The 16141-nt window shown below is 40.7% G+C and overlaps 1 protein-coding gene across 1 annotated transcript; it reads left to right on the forward strand.

Moving 5' to 3' along the window:
* Positions 1-8157: 8157 nt before the first annotated feature.
* Positions 8158-14509, forward strand: gcm2 (glial cells missing transcription factor 2; the record flags this gene model as incomplete). Its single annotated transcript, XM_080543847.1, has 5 exons — positions 8158-8253; positions 9006-9258; positions 10554-10666; positions 10976-11101; positions 13574-14509. 5 exons carry the CDS (start codon positions 8158-8160, stop codon positions 14507-14509), a joined length of 1524 nt encoding a protein of 507 aa, XP_080399973.1.
* Positions 14510-16141: the final 1632 nt, after the last annotated feature.

The following is a 16141-nucleotide window of genomic DNA, read 5'->3' on the forward strand; positions in this document are numbered from 1 at the left end:
GTACCCACAACCTGTTGTTAGCGCCATGCTCTACCAACTGAGCCACAGAGGACCAGTCATATCCACATTGAGGCATAGACACCGACATCCTAACACGTCATGTACATCCAAACGTAATGCTCAATGAAACATACTGTATTGAAGGACAGTAGACAGTCTGCAGAGGATGCATGAGAGATGTCTCCACTCACCTCGTACACTGTACCTAGAGACAAGCTCCTTACTCAAATAGATGGTCTCCCACAACATCCCCTGTATCAGAGAGTGAAAGATAAGAAACCACAAACTAACCTTTTTGCACTTACTTTGCAAGACTCATAATAAGGAGATTTTGTTGAAATTATACTGTAACTGAAGTCATTGTGTGTGTGTGTGTGTGTGTGGAGGGGGGCGGGGGCACAGTGGCCAGTTGTAGTAACCTCTGCATTGTTCACAAAGAAGCTCACGCAGGACGTTCCGAGGTTGAAGTCGATCCAGAACTCTTCCAGCTTCTCGTCCTGTGGCTTCAAAAGCTGATTGGAATGGAGTATTGGACAGACATCAATTCAGGCCAGGGGCCTCATTTATAAACGTGCCGTACGCACAAAAGAAGGCGCACCGTTTCAGAAATGAAGCTCCAAGGCTCTTCAAAAGCCTGTGCTGGAGAGCCACTGTGTGTCAAGGCTCTTCTTCCAGCCCAGCACCAACACATCTGCTGTACTTACCTGAGTAGAGTCCAGGAAGACCCCCAGGGCAGGGAAGGTGTACACCCTGAGATCAAGAAAGAGGTTCCCTTTTACAAACTGGTCAAAAACAAATCACATGATCAGAGCTGCACAAGCCATTTGTTGCAATGCAATAAATGATACTCATCCCTGCCGTCGAACCTCTATATTCTATTTCCTTTATAAACATAATCTATAAATGTGACGGAAATGCACATAAATGAATAAGGGGCTCACCGTGTTTCGTCCCCAAAGTAACTATTCACTTCATTTAGAAATGTTCTACAATCCTATTTAAAGAACAAAAAAGAGAAGTCTTGAGTCTTGAAGTATGACATTTCACAATGTGTTACTGTTGAGGCCAAATGACAAATATACCTTTTCAGAAAGCTCACTTCTAGCAGGTATTAGGAATTAGAATCTCCTGCAGCTATTACAGAGATTACTTACAACCTCAAATTCTCGATCCTGTATTGCACTGAAGGATGTTGCAAAGAAGGGGTTGGCAAACCACTTGTTGGCCAGCTCTTCTCTGGATACTTTTCTTGTCATACGACAGAGAGCTTCTGATAGGCCGACCTGCATCTCATAATCTGACACAGGGAACAAAGACGGAGAAAGGTCAAATTGCGATTGGACACTGACCTTGGGTCCACCAGATCATTAAGATATGGGTTAGGGGAGGGTAAATTGATCCTTGATCATCCATGGCAATATCGAACTCAATCAAAACACTGCACATTATTTCATTATGGAAAGAACATTTAGTAATATAGAGGAGATTAGCAAATTAGCACCCCCCCCCCCCCCCAATAATGAGACACATTCTTCAAGAACCACTGCCTATATGTCATTCAATTTAAAGTACGCAATTAGATGTACCAGTGCCAGATTGGTACCTCCATTTTAAGCAAAGAAACATCTGTTGACTCACCACCCACGAGAAGAATCCCTTTTGCAAACTGCTCACTGGAAAACAGGAAGAGAAAGGTAATTGGATTACAATGCATGCTAGTGGATGCTGTGCTAGTGGTTTTACACACACCTACTAAAACAAGGGGAAAACAGCCATAGTGTGGTAAACTATACCCCAGGAGAACTACAGGGTGTGCAAGCTTTTATTACAGCCCAACATAAACATACGTTTCAGTTCATCACGGTCCTGATGAGGAGCTGACTGGTATAATGAGGTGTTACTGTAGAACAGAGAGCTGCCACTAGAGGACACTACGATCTCAGATTCCACATCCTGGCCCCAACTCCTGCATATAGCATGACTTAAAACTCACAGGAGTTGCCAGTGATCTTTAGAGACGTTGAGTTTTGCTCTCTCTTCTCTCGTCATCTTGTCAAGGATGGAATTAAATGTTCTCACAGCCTGGAACAGATCATGGAAGGCACAGAGGGGGAACTTAGGCCTGACAGTGGTTTATCAATATGAAGACAGTTTAGATTAGATTCAACTTTATTGTCATTGCAGAGTATAAGACAACAAAATGCAGTTTAGCATCTAACCAGATATAAGAGCAATATAAGAACATGATTAAAAAAACATGACATAAAAACATGACAATGATAGTGATAGGTACAGTAAGGCATGTATGGTAGTTTAGAGGTATACAGTTATGAGCTATGCACAGTTAAGTTATGTACAGTATGTAATGTACAGATGAATAAAAGAGGCTATATCAAAGAGGTATGTGCAATGTGCAATATACAGCATGTGCAAAGGTAGTGAAGTTAAAGTCAGGCAAAACGTTTAAAGACAGTCATTGAATTGCAGTGTCCACTTATCAAAAACACATTAAAAACATTTAGAGATGCTTCACTGAGCACCACGTCTACATTCATTATAATAAAACACTTGCTGACCAAATGTGTACTAAATTCGTTTCTCACAAGGTTTATTCGTGATATTAAAAAAACTGACTAAACATGGCCTCTGTCAATGTTGCCTCTAAAAAAAGGTTGGTGCCTTACCTCCAGCCTCAGGCCAAACTCCATCATGCCGTCCATCACAATTGCTCCCAGTTGCGGCAGTAAAACTGAAGCCAACTGCCCCTTCTCTGCTCGCCAACAACACATCATCACCAGCACTTCGTGACATTAGAATTATAAGGTTCTATCTCCATTTTTGTCAAAATTTAGTTTTTTACATAATCTGATCCATTAGGTGTTTATTAATGCCTGTGTGGTGTTCTTTTTTAAATGTTTACATTTTTGAGTTAGTAATTCATGAAATCCAAAGGTTCCACTTCACAAAACATAATGGAATGTAAAAACTTTGACGCTCAATATCTCTGAACTGCCCTAAACGGAGATAGAACCTTATAATTCTAAGTTCACGACTTAAAAATAATGAATTATGTCAGGAAAAAGCTGAAGACACAAACCTTCAATAGAACCCCGAAATATAACCTGGAAAAGGTTAAAACACAATATCAGTGTTGGTTAAGGCTGCCTAACGCAGAGGGGGATTCCATTGGGAAATGTATCCTGCTAATTAAATGTAATACATGCTGATGTGTGTTTATACTGGTACGTATAGATGCAATATGCTTACCAGGAAGAACTCATAGAACTCCTCTAAAAAGCTGGACATCATCTTGCTGCATCCCTCCGTGCTGCATCCCTCCATCCTCACAAACTCTACCGCTCTATCAAACCACACCATCACGTGGAGAGGAACACCAAAGAGGACACAAGGTAAGACGTTGAAACCATTGGGTGAAACACCTGCAGGGTGCAGATCAATTGTCTCATGTAGGCTAGTTTCCTCTCCCTCATCTGCAGTGACGCCAGAACTACACAGGCAAATGCAGGGGGGTATTCCATCAACATCGCTAAAGGAAAATCTGGGCATATTTTGATTAGTCTCGCAAGACTTCAAAAATACTTTGCTTTAGCAACCTTGATGGAATACCCCCCTGATTGCCAGTTGGCTTCCACTATGCTGTTTTCACCTTCAACCTTAAAGGTCAATGCAGATAAAAGGAATACGATGAGGAAGCTACTCTTTGAGACGTACCCTTTGGACCAATGAGGACCGAGTAAGGAACAGAAAGGATACTCTACCATAAAAAAAATCTAAAATTAATTGATACATTTTGGCCTCATTAATTTGCTTTCAAACATACAGTAGCATCTGTGAAGACAACCTGGTCTCGTCTCACACGGCAGACGTCAGAATTCGATGTTTGTCCATCGCATCCAAACGTCGAATTCCGACGTGACATTGGGGTAGCTCGTTCTGAAAGCGCAGGGGTGCGCCTGCTGTGCGCGCCTGTCGGGGCTTCTCTCGGGATTATTCCATTTTGAATTGCACTTGCATTAATTAGTTAGGCCACATTTAGGGTTAGGGTTAGGGTTAAGGTTAGGGTAACCCTAACCCTCTCCGTTGGTTGTATCTCAAAATGTGGCCTAACTAATTAATGCAAGTGCAATTCAAAATGGAATAATGCCGAGAGAAGCCCCGACAGGCGCACATAGCAGGCGCACCCCTGCGCTTTCAGAACGAGCTACCCCAATGTCACGTCGGAATTCGACGTTTGGATGCGATGGACAAACGTCGAATTCCGACGTCTGCCGTGTGAGACCAGGCTGGTGAAAAAGACCACCATGTGAAAGAGCTTACTGTTGCCTAGCTTCATGGACAGTGTAAAGAAAAAAACACAAATACAAAAAAAAGGTGGTTGGAGTGTAGACACTTATCTTTATAATGAGCCCTTGTAGCTCTCTCATAACTTCTTCTGGATACATTTGGGATAAATCCAGAATGGATCTTAATAGAAGGGTGACATTTTTAAACTGATTTTTGTCCATTTCCTACACAACAGAGGGAGGAGAAAGGTGAAGAACACTTAGCAGATATATTATGGAACAATAGCCTTTGGGTCATGTTTGCCTTATGCAAGCTAACTCGACCGCAAACAGGCGTTTCCATTGAAATGGTTAGTAATGCCGTGAAAAGCCGGATAGCATCTTCCTCTACACTACAGTCATATGGACAGATATTCGGAGACATTGGCATGTATCGAATTAAAAATGACCCCAATAGGCCTACAGTTTTTAATCAAATCCTTATTTTACTGACTGTTGGTTCGGCAACGTTCTCTTGCAAAGTAATTAATTACACCTTGAGTAGCCTAATTAAATGTATCGTTTTTATTTCGATAGCATACCTTGTTGGCGATTTTGTTCAATCTGATGACCGTCGACTTGGAGCTTTTCTCCTTGAGGATAGCAGCAGTGATGGCTCCAACGTCATTACTGATGAACGCATTCTCCAAGATGATTTCAAGCTTATATGAAATACAACATAACATGCGTTAGTGTGATGGTTCTGAGCAATAAGGCACGCTTTCTCGATCCATGGGTGTTTTTCGCTTTGAATAAACTCCATAATAGGCCTGACAACTACTTGTCATCAAAACATTTACCATTTTTTCCCTTTTCTTTTATATACATACAATCAAATCTTGAACCATCATATCAATAACCACATTGATTTAGAGCATTTAGATTAGCATTTCATTGCTAAAAAAAACTTACACTCATAGCTGGTGCGCATCAAGCAGAGAGAACCAATTCTGTCACAGGTGAGTCTAATTAGTCATTAAACATTTTCGGGATAGTGTGAACTAATGACTTAATAGACTCACCTGTGACAGAATTGGCTCTGCTCATGAATCCATCTCGTTCATTTTCGTTAAAGGTTTTTCAGCCATGTCTTTATTAAAGCAATTTTGATGAGCAGAAATATTTCTCAGTGTTTGTGAGATTTAAAAGACAGAAACATCAGTACGGGCGTTTATAGGCTATATATATGCCATTTAGCTGACGCTTTTATCCACATACATTTCAGTACATATGGTCCCATGCAGGGGGAATCGAACCCACAACCTAAGCGTTGTTAGAGCCACGCTCTAACCAACTGAGCCACAGAGGACCACGTTTCAATCGGACAGGGCACCGCACAGGGTGTCCAGCAATTTGAAGGGACATTCCAATCCCTAATGAAAATGTTAAGTTTTAGATTTCAAACCATTCTATTTCAAACCATTCTATTTCAAACCATTCTATTTTCAGTGTGCATTGGTCGAGGTTATAGTTTAAGTCAAGTCCTGTGTTTAGCATTTTTCGCGAGTAGTAGGCTATTCTGATTTTAAAGGTGACTTATATAAATATATAAGCAATCTTATAATACATAATCGTATTGAAATTCATTCTGTAGTTGCTTAGCATAAATGTCTGGCGAATATATTTTTGTTTGTCTCTGTTGGGGAGTGACTGAAATGAATGAATGAATGAATGAATGAATGAATGAATGAATGGTCTTTATTGTCATTGACATACAAAAATACACTCGTGACTGAGTTTGATGATTTCTACTCAGTGTATTACATCCCTGGGAGGATTCCCCCTGATGTGCACTGTAGGAAATCAGGATTATCCGTAAAATTGGATAGAGGCTTGTTGAAATCCCTGCATGATGAAAGCCGACACATGCATTTGTCAAACCACGTCATGTCAACGAAATTGTTATAGCCTTTTCACAACGTCATTTGGCTTATTTCATGGGCTAACTTCACCAATGTTATAGACCTATTTCACCTGTTCACCCCATTGACTAGCCTAATTGGGATCAGGGATGGAAAAAAAAGAGTGCAGAATTGATATTAGGCTTATGAATCATTTCATAACTTTAGCTGTATCTGTATCTTGGTTACAAAATCATCAATTTGATGCAAGCTTAACGATGTCCTTCACAAGCACAAGTATAGGCCTACACGTGTTTATTTTGCAGAGACAGCTACAATCTATGAATTTCCATTGTGCAATATTTATAGGCAAATACGATAACAACTTGGTGGTTTGTAATGATTAGCCTTAGGAAAACACATTGAATGATTGTTGATTGTTTCAATATGGACGTTGATAAGACAACTGTCTACACGTGTTTAGGACTTCTGTTATGTGTTGTTTTGATTCCCTAAATGGCTTGTAAGTTGTTGTAAAGATATGTTTATTTGTCATTTAGTTGATGTCTACACCTACCAGAGTTTCTTAACAACGCTGAAAGCAACTGCGAATAGAGAAACTCGATAAAGAAACGTCATGAAATAATGAACTGTTTGTTTGATGGACAGCAGGCTAGGCCTACTCATTTTAAAATGTGCCCAATATTGATAATTGAAAAATCGTGTGATATGTATTTCTTACAGCCACGAGCGAAATGTGGATATGGATATAGGCCGTTAGTCCACTGAAATAACTTAAAGATGAATGATCTTAAACGGTGGCCTATGGAGTCAACCAAAACCAAAAGGAGCGCTGAGAGTTATAACACAGGCGTTTTGTAATAGAACCAACGTCGTGATTAATGTTTTGTTTGTTGTGAATGTTCAGCCCGGACTGTTGTGATGGCTACAAGTCCGTGGCTTCAGGTTTACACATCAACAACTCCTAATGATTGCAAATAGCCTTACTGTTAGATCACCTGATAGGCTACCATACCTGACAGTTCGGTTGTGTAACCGTGAAAACGTGTTTAGTTCAACTTCACACTCCGATATTCACACCAATATCTGTTGACGTCGGAAATCGGAGAAGTTATTCTTAACCAGCAAGTTTTACATTGACATCGTCAGTATTTTCCTCTTAGAAACTGCAAGCATCATCGAAAAACCATGAAAGCAGAAATATCCCTCTGGTTTGCCGACGGCCTTGGATAAAATGTCGCACTGTGCCATGTCGTGAGCTAGAATGATAAGGTTCTATCTCCGTCTAGGGCAGTTCAGAGATATTGAGCGTCAAAGTTTTTACATTCCATTATGTTTTGTGAGATGGAACCTTTGTATTTTATGAATTAACTAACTCAAAAATGTCAACATTTAAAAAAATAACACCACACAGGCATTAATAAACACCTAATGGATCAGATTATGTAAAAATAACCTCAATTTTGACAAAAATGGAGATAGAACCTTATAATTCTAACGTCACCCAGTGCCACGGTCCAGGTGAGCTGAAAGTGCACGGTGCTTAGCTTCAACAGAAGACAGATCCTCTGGTCCTGCCTCCTCCTCCCTTACACCCCTGCCCAGCCTCTACCTGGAGTCATTACCTGGCGACTCCGTATGGCTTCGTGTCACGCATCGGACGGAAGGGAAACGTGGATTTACGCTCCGAAGATAAAGGAAATAAAAGTCAAAAACATGAAAGCCATGTGTTTAGACAAAAAACAACACTATTAATTCGATGTTTGGAGCCAACGTCCGTTTTATTTTAACTATAGCCTACTACAAAAAGTGATCTCTCATGGCTCTCCAGTGGCGCACGGCTGCGGGACTGTACCTCTAATGGTCTTAGGTTAGGGTTAGGGTTACTGGTTGTACCTCTAATGGTGTTAAACTGGTGAAGTCGGTTGAACAACGGTTGAAAGTCTCACAAGATGTCAAAGTCGTCCGATCAATTTGAGGACCCAGACTGTGTTTGCTCCTTCGGTATGAAGTTAACATGGGATATCAACGACCCAAAGCTCCCTCAGGTAAAGTCACAGTCTTGCATTAGAATATATACATGAATTTCTTAAATCTATATGCTACTATAAAACAAATCACGTCTGTTGTTCGAATCGAATGAACTATTGCTTCGATTTTCAGCATGGTTTTCCAGTTCCAAAACGCACATTTTGGTGTTTCAAAGACGCACATTTTCGTTATTTTGTCAGCCAACTTGACCACACTGTGTCTGTAAAAGCCTACCACCAAATGTAATTTCAAACTTTATTTTGCTTACCATGTATTAATAACTTGGATTTTAGGCAATAGGCCTATAGGCTATGCCTTTTTCATTTGCTCACCTCTATTTCAGGAATAGTGAAAGGAGAATTCATTGAGTTAGTGGACTTGAGACATCAGCCAACTATTTCCAAAACATTTTCTTCTTTCTCTAGCACTGTGACTTATGGCTATACTTTATACAAATTAATAGTATACTTATTGTAAATCACTATGAGAGCGTCTGCTAAAACTTATGGCTGTGACTTATGGCTACTTTATACAAATCAATGTAGCTACTTATTGTAAATCACTATATGAGAGCGTCTGCTAAATGACTAAATGTAATGAATGTAAATAAAAATGTAGCCTAATAGGCCTAATAAGTGACGTTATTAGTATGTATCATTAGCCAAAGTAGGTCAATGATCTGATCTAACGATACATTTTAGGTGGATAATCATAGATCATCTTTAAAGCAGATACTAGTTTTGTCTTTTGTTTGTCTTTGCTTTCACAGGACACAAAGCAATACGATGGTTTCCAGGAGTGGACGGATGGGTATGTGCGTTACATCTACCAGGGCGAAGACAAGAACGCCCAGCGGCACCTGAGCGGCTGGGCCATGCGGAACACCAACAACCACAACTGTCAGATCCTCAAGAAGTCCTGCCTGGGCGTCGTGGTCTGCGCCCGGAACTGCACGCTGGGGGACGGGAGCAAACTCCAACTGCGACCGGCCATCTGTGACAAAGCACGGCAAAAACAGCAAAGTGAGTCAACGCACTATGAGCTTAGAATGATAAGGTTCTATCTCCGTTTAGGGTAGTTCAGAGATATTGAGCGTCAAAGTTTTTACATTCCATTATGTTTTGTGAGATGGAACCTTTGTATTTTATGAATTACTAACTCAAAAATGTCAACATTTAAAAAAATAACACCACACAGGCATTAATAAACACCTAATGGATCAGATTATGTAAAAAACTCAATTTTGACAAAAATGGAGATAGAACCTTATAATTCTAACGTCACGACTACCCAATAAAAAAAAGGATCGCAAAGCTATAGTATCCCATATTGTACAGACTCTTTCTTGAGCATCTCAAAGTAAACGAAAAAAGGAATAACAACTTGTAATTCTGCATTTCCATGAAAGAAAGAAACATGTAGCTGCTACTTTAACATGTAAAATACAGGAGTGAGATATCCCAGTGCGCACCAGACGTCTGTGGACGTCTTTTTTACAGCGAAATAAGGTCCGTCCGTCTGGCCGTTATTTCGACTGAATATAGCCGTTCGTCCGGTACGTCCCACATATGAGCATATGCTTCTGTAAAATGGTTGTTCAGGACCATTACGAAGTGAGCTCAGGACATTAAAGTCCTATTAACTATGGATTGTTGGCCTGTCACTCACTGTAAAGCAGCCACTATCAATGTCAGGAATAATATCTGAGGCCCTCTCCTAGTGTCATTATGACCTTGAGCCACAAAAACAATACAGCTAGCCTATGCTTTTACCATGATGATAGTATAATGTAAAACCATTATAAAAACATTTTCTTTTACAATATATTGACCGCAGTATCACACTATGGGGTGTGTTCAGATGATTCTACACTCACATAACAATAGTTGTAAATAACATTTACTTTTTGATTACCGGTATACTTTTTTATTGAATTGATAATTATTTGAAAAAAATAATTATTTACAATTTAAAAACAATGCGTTTTAGAAGAACATAAGTTATTGTTGTTTAAAACGAATGTAACACATTTATAAACTTTCAATAAAGATTCATGTCTGATTTTAAATAATATAGGCCTTACTGTTACTGTTTACCTTTTAACTCAATACAACATATTCCTATTTGTATATATGAATTCACAAACAAAAAAGGTTTTATAAATGGTAGCCTACAGCATAAAATTACACATCTATACTAAACCAAAGCTTATAAACAAATCAAATGAAACAATCCTGTGGCAAAAATACATTTAATTTGCAATTATTATTTTGTGTTAAAATACTCTGTTTTTCTGTGCTGGTGGTTGTTTTTCCAGAGAAGCTGTGTCCTAGCTGCAACTCTGTCCTGGAATTGATGCCGTGTCGAGGCCACAGTGGGTACCCCGTCACTAACTTCTGGAGGATCGATGCGAAAGCCATATTCTTTCAGGTTTGTCTAAGAGAGGGGTGCTTATATCTCTGTATTGTTGGACGAATGGAATATGACGAGTAATCAACATGCAATGAGCCCTCATAAGCTGGTTTGAATTTTTTAAAAAATGTAAAGACTGCATGAATTAAACGACTATTAAACTAATTAAACATTAAACAACTAGCCTATTTATTTTCATGATACTTAGTACCAAATTTACACCAGACATCATAAGGCTAGATTATCTAGAAATAATAACCAATGATAACAGAAAAAGCATGCAAGCACATACTTTCTCCTGACTTGTGGTCTTGCCCATTGCTGCAGGCGAAGGGCGTCCACGACCACCCCAGGCCAGAGAGCAAGTCAGAGACAGAGGCTAGGAGGAGCGCTGTGAAGAGGAGGATGTCTTCCCCTCACTTCTCCCAGAAGAGGAGACTCGTGGAACCTGAGGTAAGAAATACACAATGTGGCTCAGTTGGTATAGAGCATGGTTCTAACAACGCTTATAGGTTGTGGTTTTGTTTCCTGTTGGGACCATATATACTGAAAATGTAGGCCTATGCCCTGACTGCAATGTAAGTCGCTTTGGATGAAAGTGTGAGCTAAATGGCATATATTATTATGTTACTTCACAACTAATGTTTATGTTCTCTGTAAAAGTAAAATAATCTTCATGTGGTAGCTCATGCTGATAGGTGCATTTATTAACAAGACAAAGGGGGGGGGGGGGGGGGCATACAAAACATTCAGATAGAAATGTTGCCTGTTGTATAGAGCATAACGTTTGTATAGAGAATGGAGTCATGCCATCTCATGACATTTCTACCTGCAACCTTTTAAACATCACATCCCATTTTTCAAACAGAAAAGAGAACAGCACAACATATAGTGGTGCTCACTGACTTCACCTGATCCTGCAACCAATAGTAGAGTGAACTAATGGGAGGTCACACATGAGTGGTATAGTGATTAGCTAATGCATGCATCAAAAGAAAACAAGATAATTATATAGGGGAGCAATAACTCTCTAGAATCACTTACAATATTGTATAATTTGTGATTTTCTATTATTTATCTTTCTGGATGACGAGTAGTCATAGATGAAACCCGTTAGTGGAAGTGAGTGGAAGTGTTATAATGGAGTCTATTTTAATTGTTAATGTGTGTTTTTTGTGCTATGCACTGCTTTGCTGCTTGTCTTTCAATGATTTTCTTTCTTTTTTTTGTAAAGCACCTTGAATTGCCTTTGTGTATCAAAAGTGCTATATAAATACATTTCACTTCACTTCACTTAAATGAGACAATGTTATAGACCAGTCTAGACGCATGCAGGGCCGTAACTCTCATAGAGGACACCGAGGTTATGACCTTAGTGTGTTTAAGTCATATTTCGAATAGTCCGATTGCAAGTGAGTTTGTGATGAATACACTTTGCTTTTAACGTACCCTCCGTTATAGCCGCCTAGAAATAGCACAACGTTGTATCAATAAGTTACAAGTTACGAGGTAGATAGTTACCGTCACTATTGCATTCGCTCTGTCTCCACATTTCCCCGCCAGTTATACTGTATTATATTTCGGGGTTTTAAGCATATTTCGTAGGCTTTAGATTTTTGTAAACTTTAGGTTTTAGCATTTCAGAGTGCGACAAAATACAGTTTCTAGCTGTTGAGCTCGAGGAAATAATCTCATGGGGAAGGATTCCTCCTGAACCTGACATTGGGTAGCCTATGCACTTTGACAGGCACGTGCGCAACAATCTCAAAGCGATTTCCACAATGTGTTAGTTTCGAAAATCGAAAGAAATGCTATCACAGGGCGGGCTATCATAATCATGTCGATTAAGACGTGCCTTTGTTACAGTTCACGATTTAAAATATAGACATAGACCTTCACAAAGCGCTTTATCCGAAATGTAGACTTGCTGAGCAGTAAAAAAAAAAAAAAAAAAAAAAGTGTCGCAATTTGATGTAAACAGACACCTCTCGGAAATGAGAAAGACGTGAAATTCGTCTTCAAAGTATTTCTGACATAAAACTCAGATTTTCGTTTTTTTAGCTAAAAAAATTGCCCCAAATAAATCAACGTATTCACCGACGTCCATGTTAACGTAAAAAGGTTTAGATCGATTTAAACAGGTTAATTACAGTATATGTTTGTGGTATTTGTCAATGTGTAAAATGAAGCAAGTTTCACCAAAAGAGGTTATTTTGCTGCTCAACGAGTGGTCTGCAGATCTCATGAATTCACGAAGTAGAATGAATCAGAATCAGAGAATCTGAATCAGAATCAGAATTGATGTAAGGGTAGGCCTACACAGAGTACAACTCTAAGGTTCAGGTTTTTTTCGACATTGGCATTGTAGCAGAATACAAATAACAACAATAATAGAATAATAGATGAGACAAGATATATAATTATTACACAGATACATAGGCTATAAGAAAGAGTTTACTGGCAAATTCCTAATTGAGAGGGGATGTATGAATGATTTTGATGATTTAATGATTTGTCTTAAAGTATCTTGTTTCTCTCAATGTTTTCTGTACCCTTGAATCCAACCCCCCCCCCCCCCACCCATCCTGTTCATTTGAGAGGATTGAATTGATTTCAGCTATATGCCCCCAAAATAAATAATCAATCAAGCATGTCAGGAAGCAAGGTAGAGCAATTACCTATCGCTTATGCAATATACTCATGTTTACAGCGTCTATGGATCAGGGTCTAGGTGTTGATGCAGGATTCAGAGCCAGAGGGGTTCCTGCTTGATGATGCTATTCCTCAAGTATAACACATAGCTACAGTATAGGCCTGCACCTAGTAATTACACTGTTATTACACTGTAATGTTTTGGTCATTAAAATGACATGATGTTAGTACTTGACGAGTAACCTATCAATTTAAATTGTATTGTTTTGACAGACGGGGAGATACGATCTCGGCGCTCCGTTCCCGAACCTCCACCAGCTGTCCTGTATGGAGGGTCCCGACCGGTTCAGTATCATCTCAGAGTCCAACTTCCCCATCCAGACCCAGCACTACCCACCCTTCCAGAACCCAGAGCCCTACAAGTTCGGCTACGACCCCCATTCTGCCCTGGGGGAGGCCCCCCCGACCCTGCAGAAGCCAGCCAACCACCGCCTGTACATGCCCCGCCCTCCCTGTGGCTACGACTTTGCTGTGCCGGGCTACCTGGGTTCAGGCTCATACACGGCCCTCTATAAGGACCCCAGCAGCCCCCAGACGGAGGTCTCAGATCCCAACAAGGCCGGCTCAGGTCTGGGTACCAGCAGCACCACCTCCATCCCCCATGCCTCCACCCCCCTCCCTGGGCATGACCGCGGGGGCTACGATACCCCTGCCAAGCACCACGGCTGGAAGCAGATCATTGGCAAGGGGCCTTACAGCGGGGAGCGGGGTGAGTACGGGCACGGGCAGCTGCCTGGGGGCGCCAACCACCATTACTACAACAGCGAGTACCCTTGCCGGTACCCGGGCCCCGCCCCTGCCACGCCGGCCGCACTACAGACCATCATCACCACCACCACCAAGGTGTCGTACCAGCCCTGCCCCAAGCCGTCAGTGGTCAAGTACGGGGATAACCTCTACGACGTTAAGGGCCTCCCCACGTGTAGCTCTCTGCTGGAGGACAGCTCCCCAAACTCCTACTCTGATCTCAAGATTACAGAGGATTCTACGGGCGTCATCAAGTCGGCACTTTCATATCAACAAGAGCCGCTGCCTGCCAAGATCGAGCGGAATGAAAACTATGACACTTACAGATACGGTAACTACTCGTCCAATGGCTACCCTGAGCGCGTTTCTCATCCGTATAGGTATGATGGAGGAGAGTACTGATGGGATGAGTACTGATGGCTAACCAGCAGAGCTAAGAGGATGAAGCCCAAACAAAATGTGACATGATGGTCGTGTATTGTAGTATAGAGTACAGAAAGAACACTTGGAACAGACATTTTGATATCTTTTATCAGGTTTGTAAATATCTATTGTTATTTATATGTGAGCTGTTGATAATGCATCTAGACTGCAAGTGATGTGATGATGTTGTAAACATGAATATCCATCCGTATTGAGTGTTTGTTGCACACTGAGTGTTCCCAACATTTCCCAATTTGCATTTGCTGCTTATATTAGGAAAATCCACCAAGTAAGTTGTAAACAAGATATCAGTTGATGTGGTTGTATGAAAAACAGTGTATTCTTACGGTATGTTTGTCTGTCAAAATAATATCATATCAATAGAAAATGTCCTACAAACAAGACAAACAAAATGTTTATGAACTGTAAAGGATTGTCATTAGCTTCTGAACATTTTATGTGGCATTAAAATTCACTGAGCTCCCATCACAAACTTGAAACCCATATCTGTTTGTGCATGTTGTTGTGATTTTGTTTAGATCATATTGTTATTCACTCCACAAACCCTTTTTTGTGTGTGTGTGTGTGTGTGTGTGTGGGGGGGGGTTCTTGCAAAACAAACAGAGCCATGACACATTTATTGTGCACCTTAGAGTTTCCTGGGAGAAACATAATTCAGAAACATTGCCACCCACCGCACACACACACGCGCGCACACACACACACACACACACACACACACACACACACACACACACACACACACACACACACACACGCATACACACACACACACACACACACACACACACACGCATACACACACACACACACACACGCATACACACACACACACACACACACACGCACACACACGCATACACACACACACACACACACACACACACACACGCACACACCCTCACTCAGAGAAAAAGGATGTGCTTGTGTCAAAAGGGCTGAAATTGGGCAATTAATTCTCGAGTTTGTCATCGGGACGCTTTTAATCTTGTGGTTTCGAGGCACTCTGACTCCCCCCCCCACCCTCCTTAGCGAATGCCTTAGGTAATACCTGTCTGTCGCTGACAGTATCTCTCTTCAGCTGGGAAGCGGCGCCGCTTCATTTCGGACAGAAATTCCCATTCGCCGGGAGTTTTCCCTCTGATGTCCCGTCCAGATAAACAAACGACTTATTCTAACGGTGGGAGCCATGAATCATTTTCTCCGTGAGAAAAGTGCTAAGCCTGGACGTGATGATCTCTTTAGTGTTAGACTGTCACTTCGGTGATGACAGGATATGCATCCGCAGTCCCTCAGACAAACGCTGTGTGTGATCATAGATGGATAACTCACTGTCTCAATATTTGGAGAGCTATTACCTTGCTCTGACCCCAACTTTCTGGGACGTTTCAGACATTTGACAACACATAAAAAATAAAGTAATTATGAAATGACTTTCAGAGTGTTTACCCATGTTCATAGAAAAGCCTACGCTGTTCATTATGGTATACATTTTAGTTATAGTCCCTCAGTTTATTTGTTGCTTCTTCAGCTAGTTTTGTTTTCATGCTTCAATAAATACAACATTCTATTCTATTCTTTTCTGAGAGA

The sequence above is a fragment of the Nansenia antarctica genome, assembly GCF_963989245.1.
Source record: "Nansenia antarctica genome assembly, chromosome: 13".
Classification (NCBI taxonomy): Eukaryota; Metazoa; Chordata; class Actinopteri; order Argentiniformes; family Microstomatidae; genus Nansenia; species Nansenia antarctica.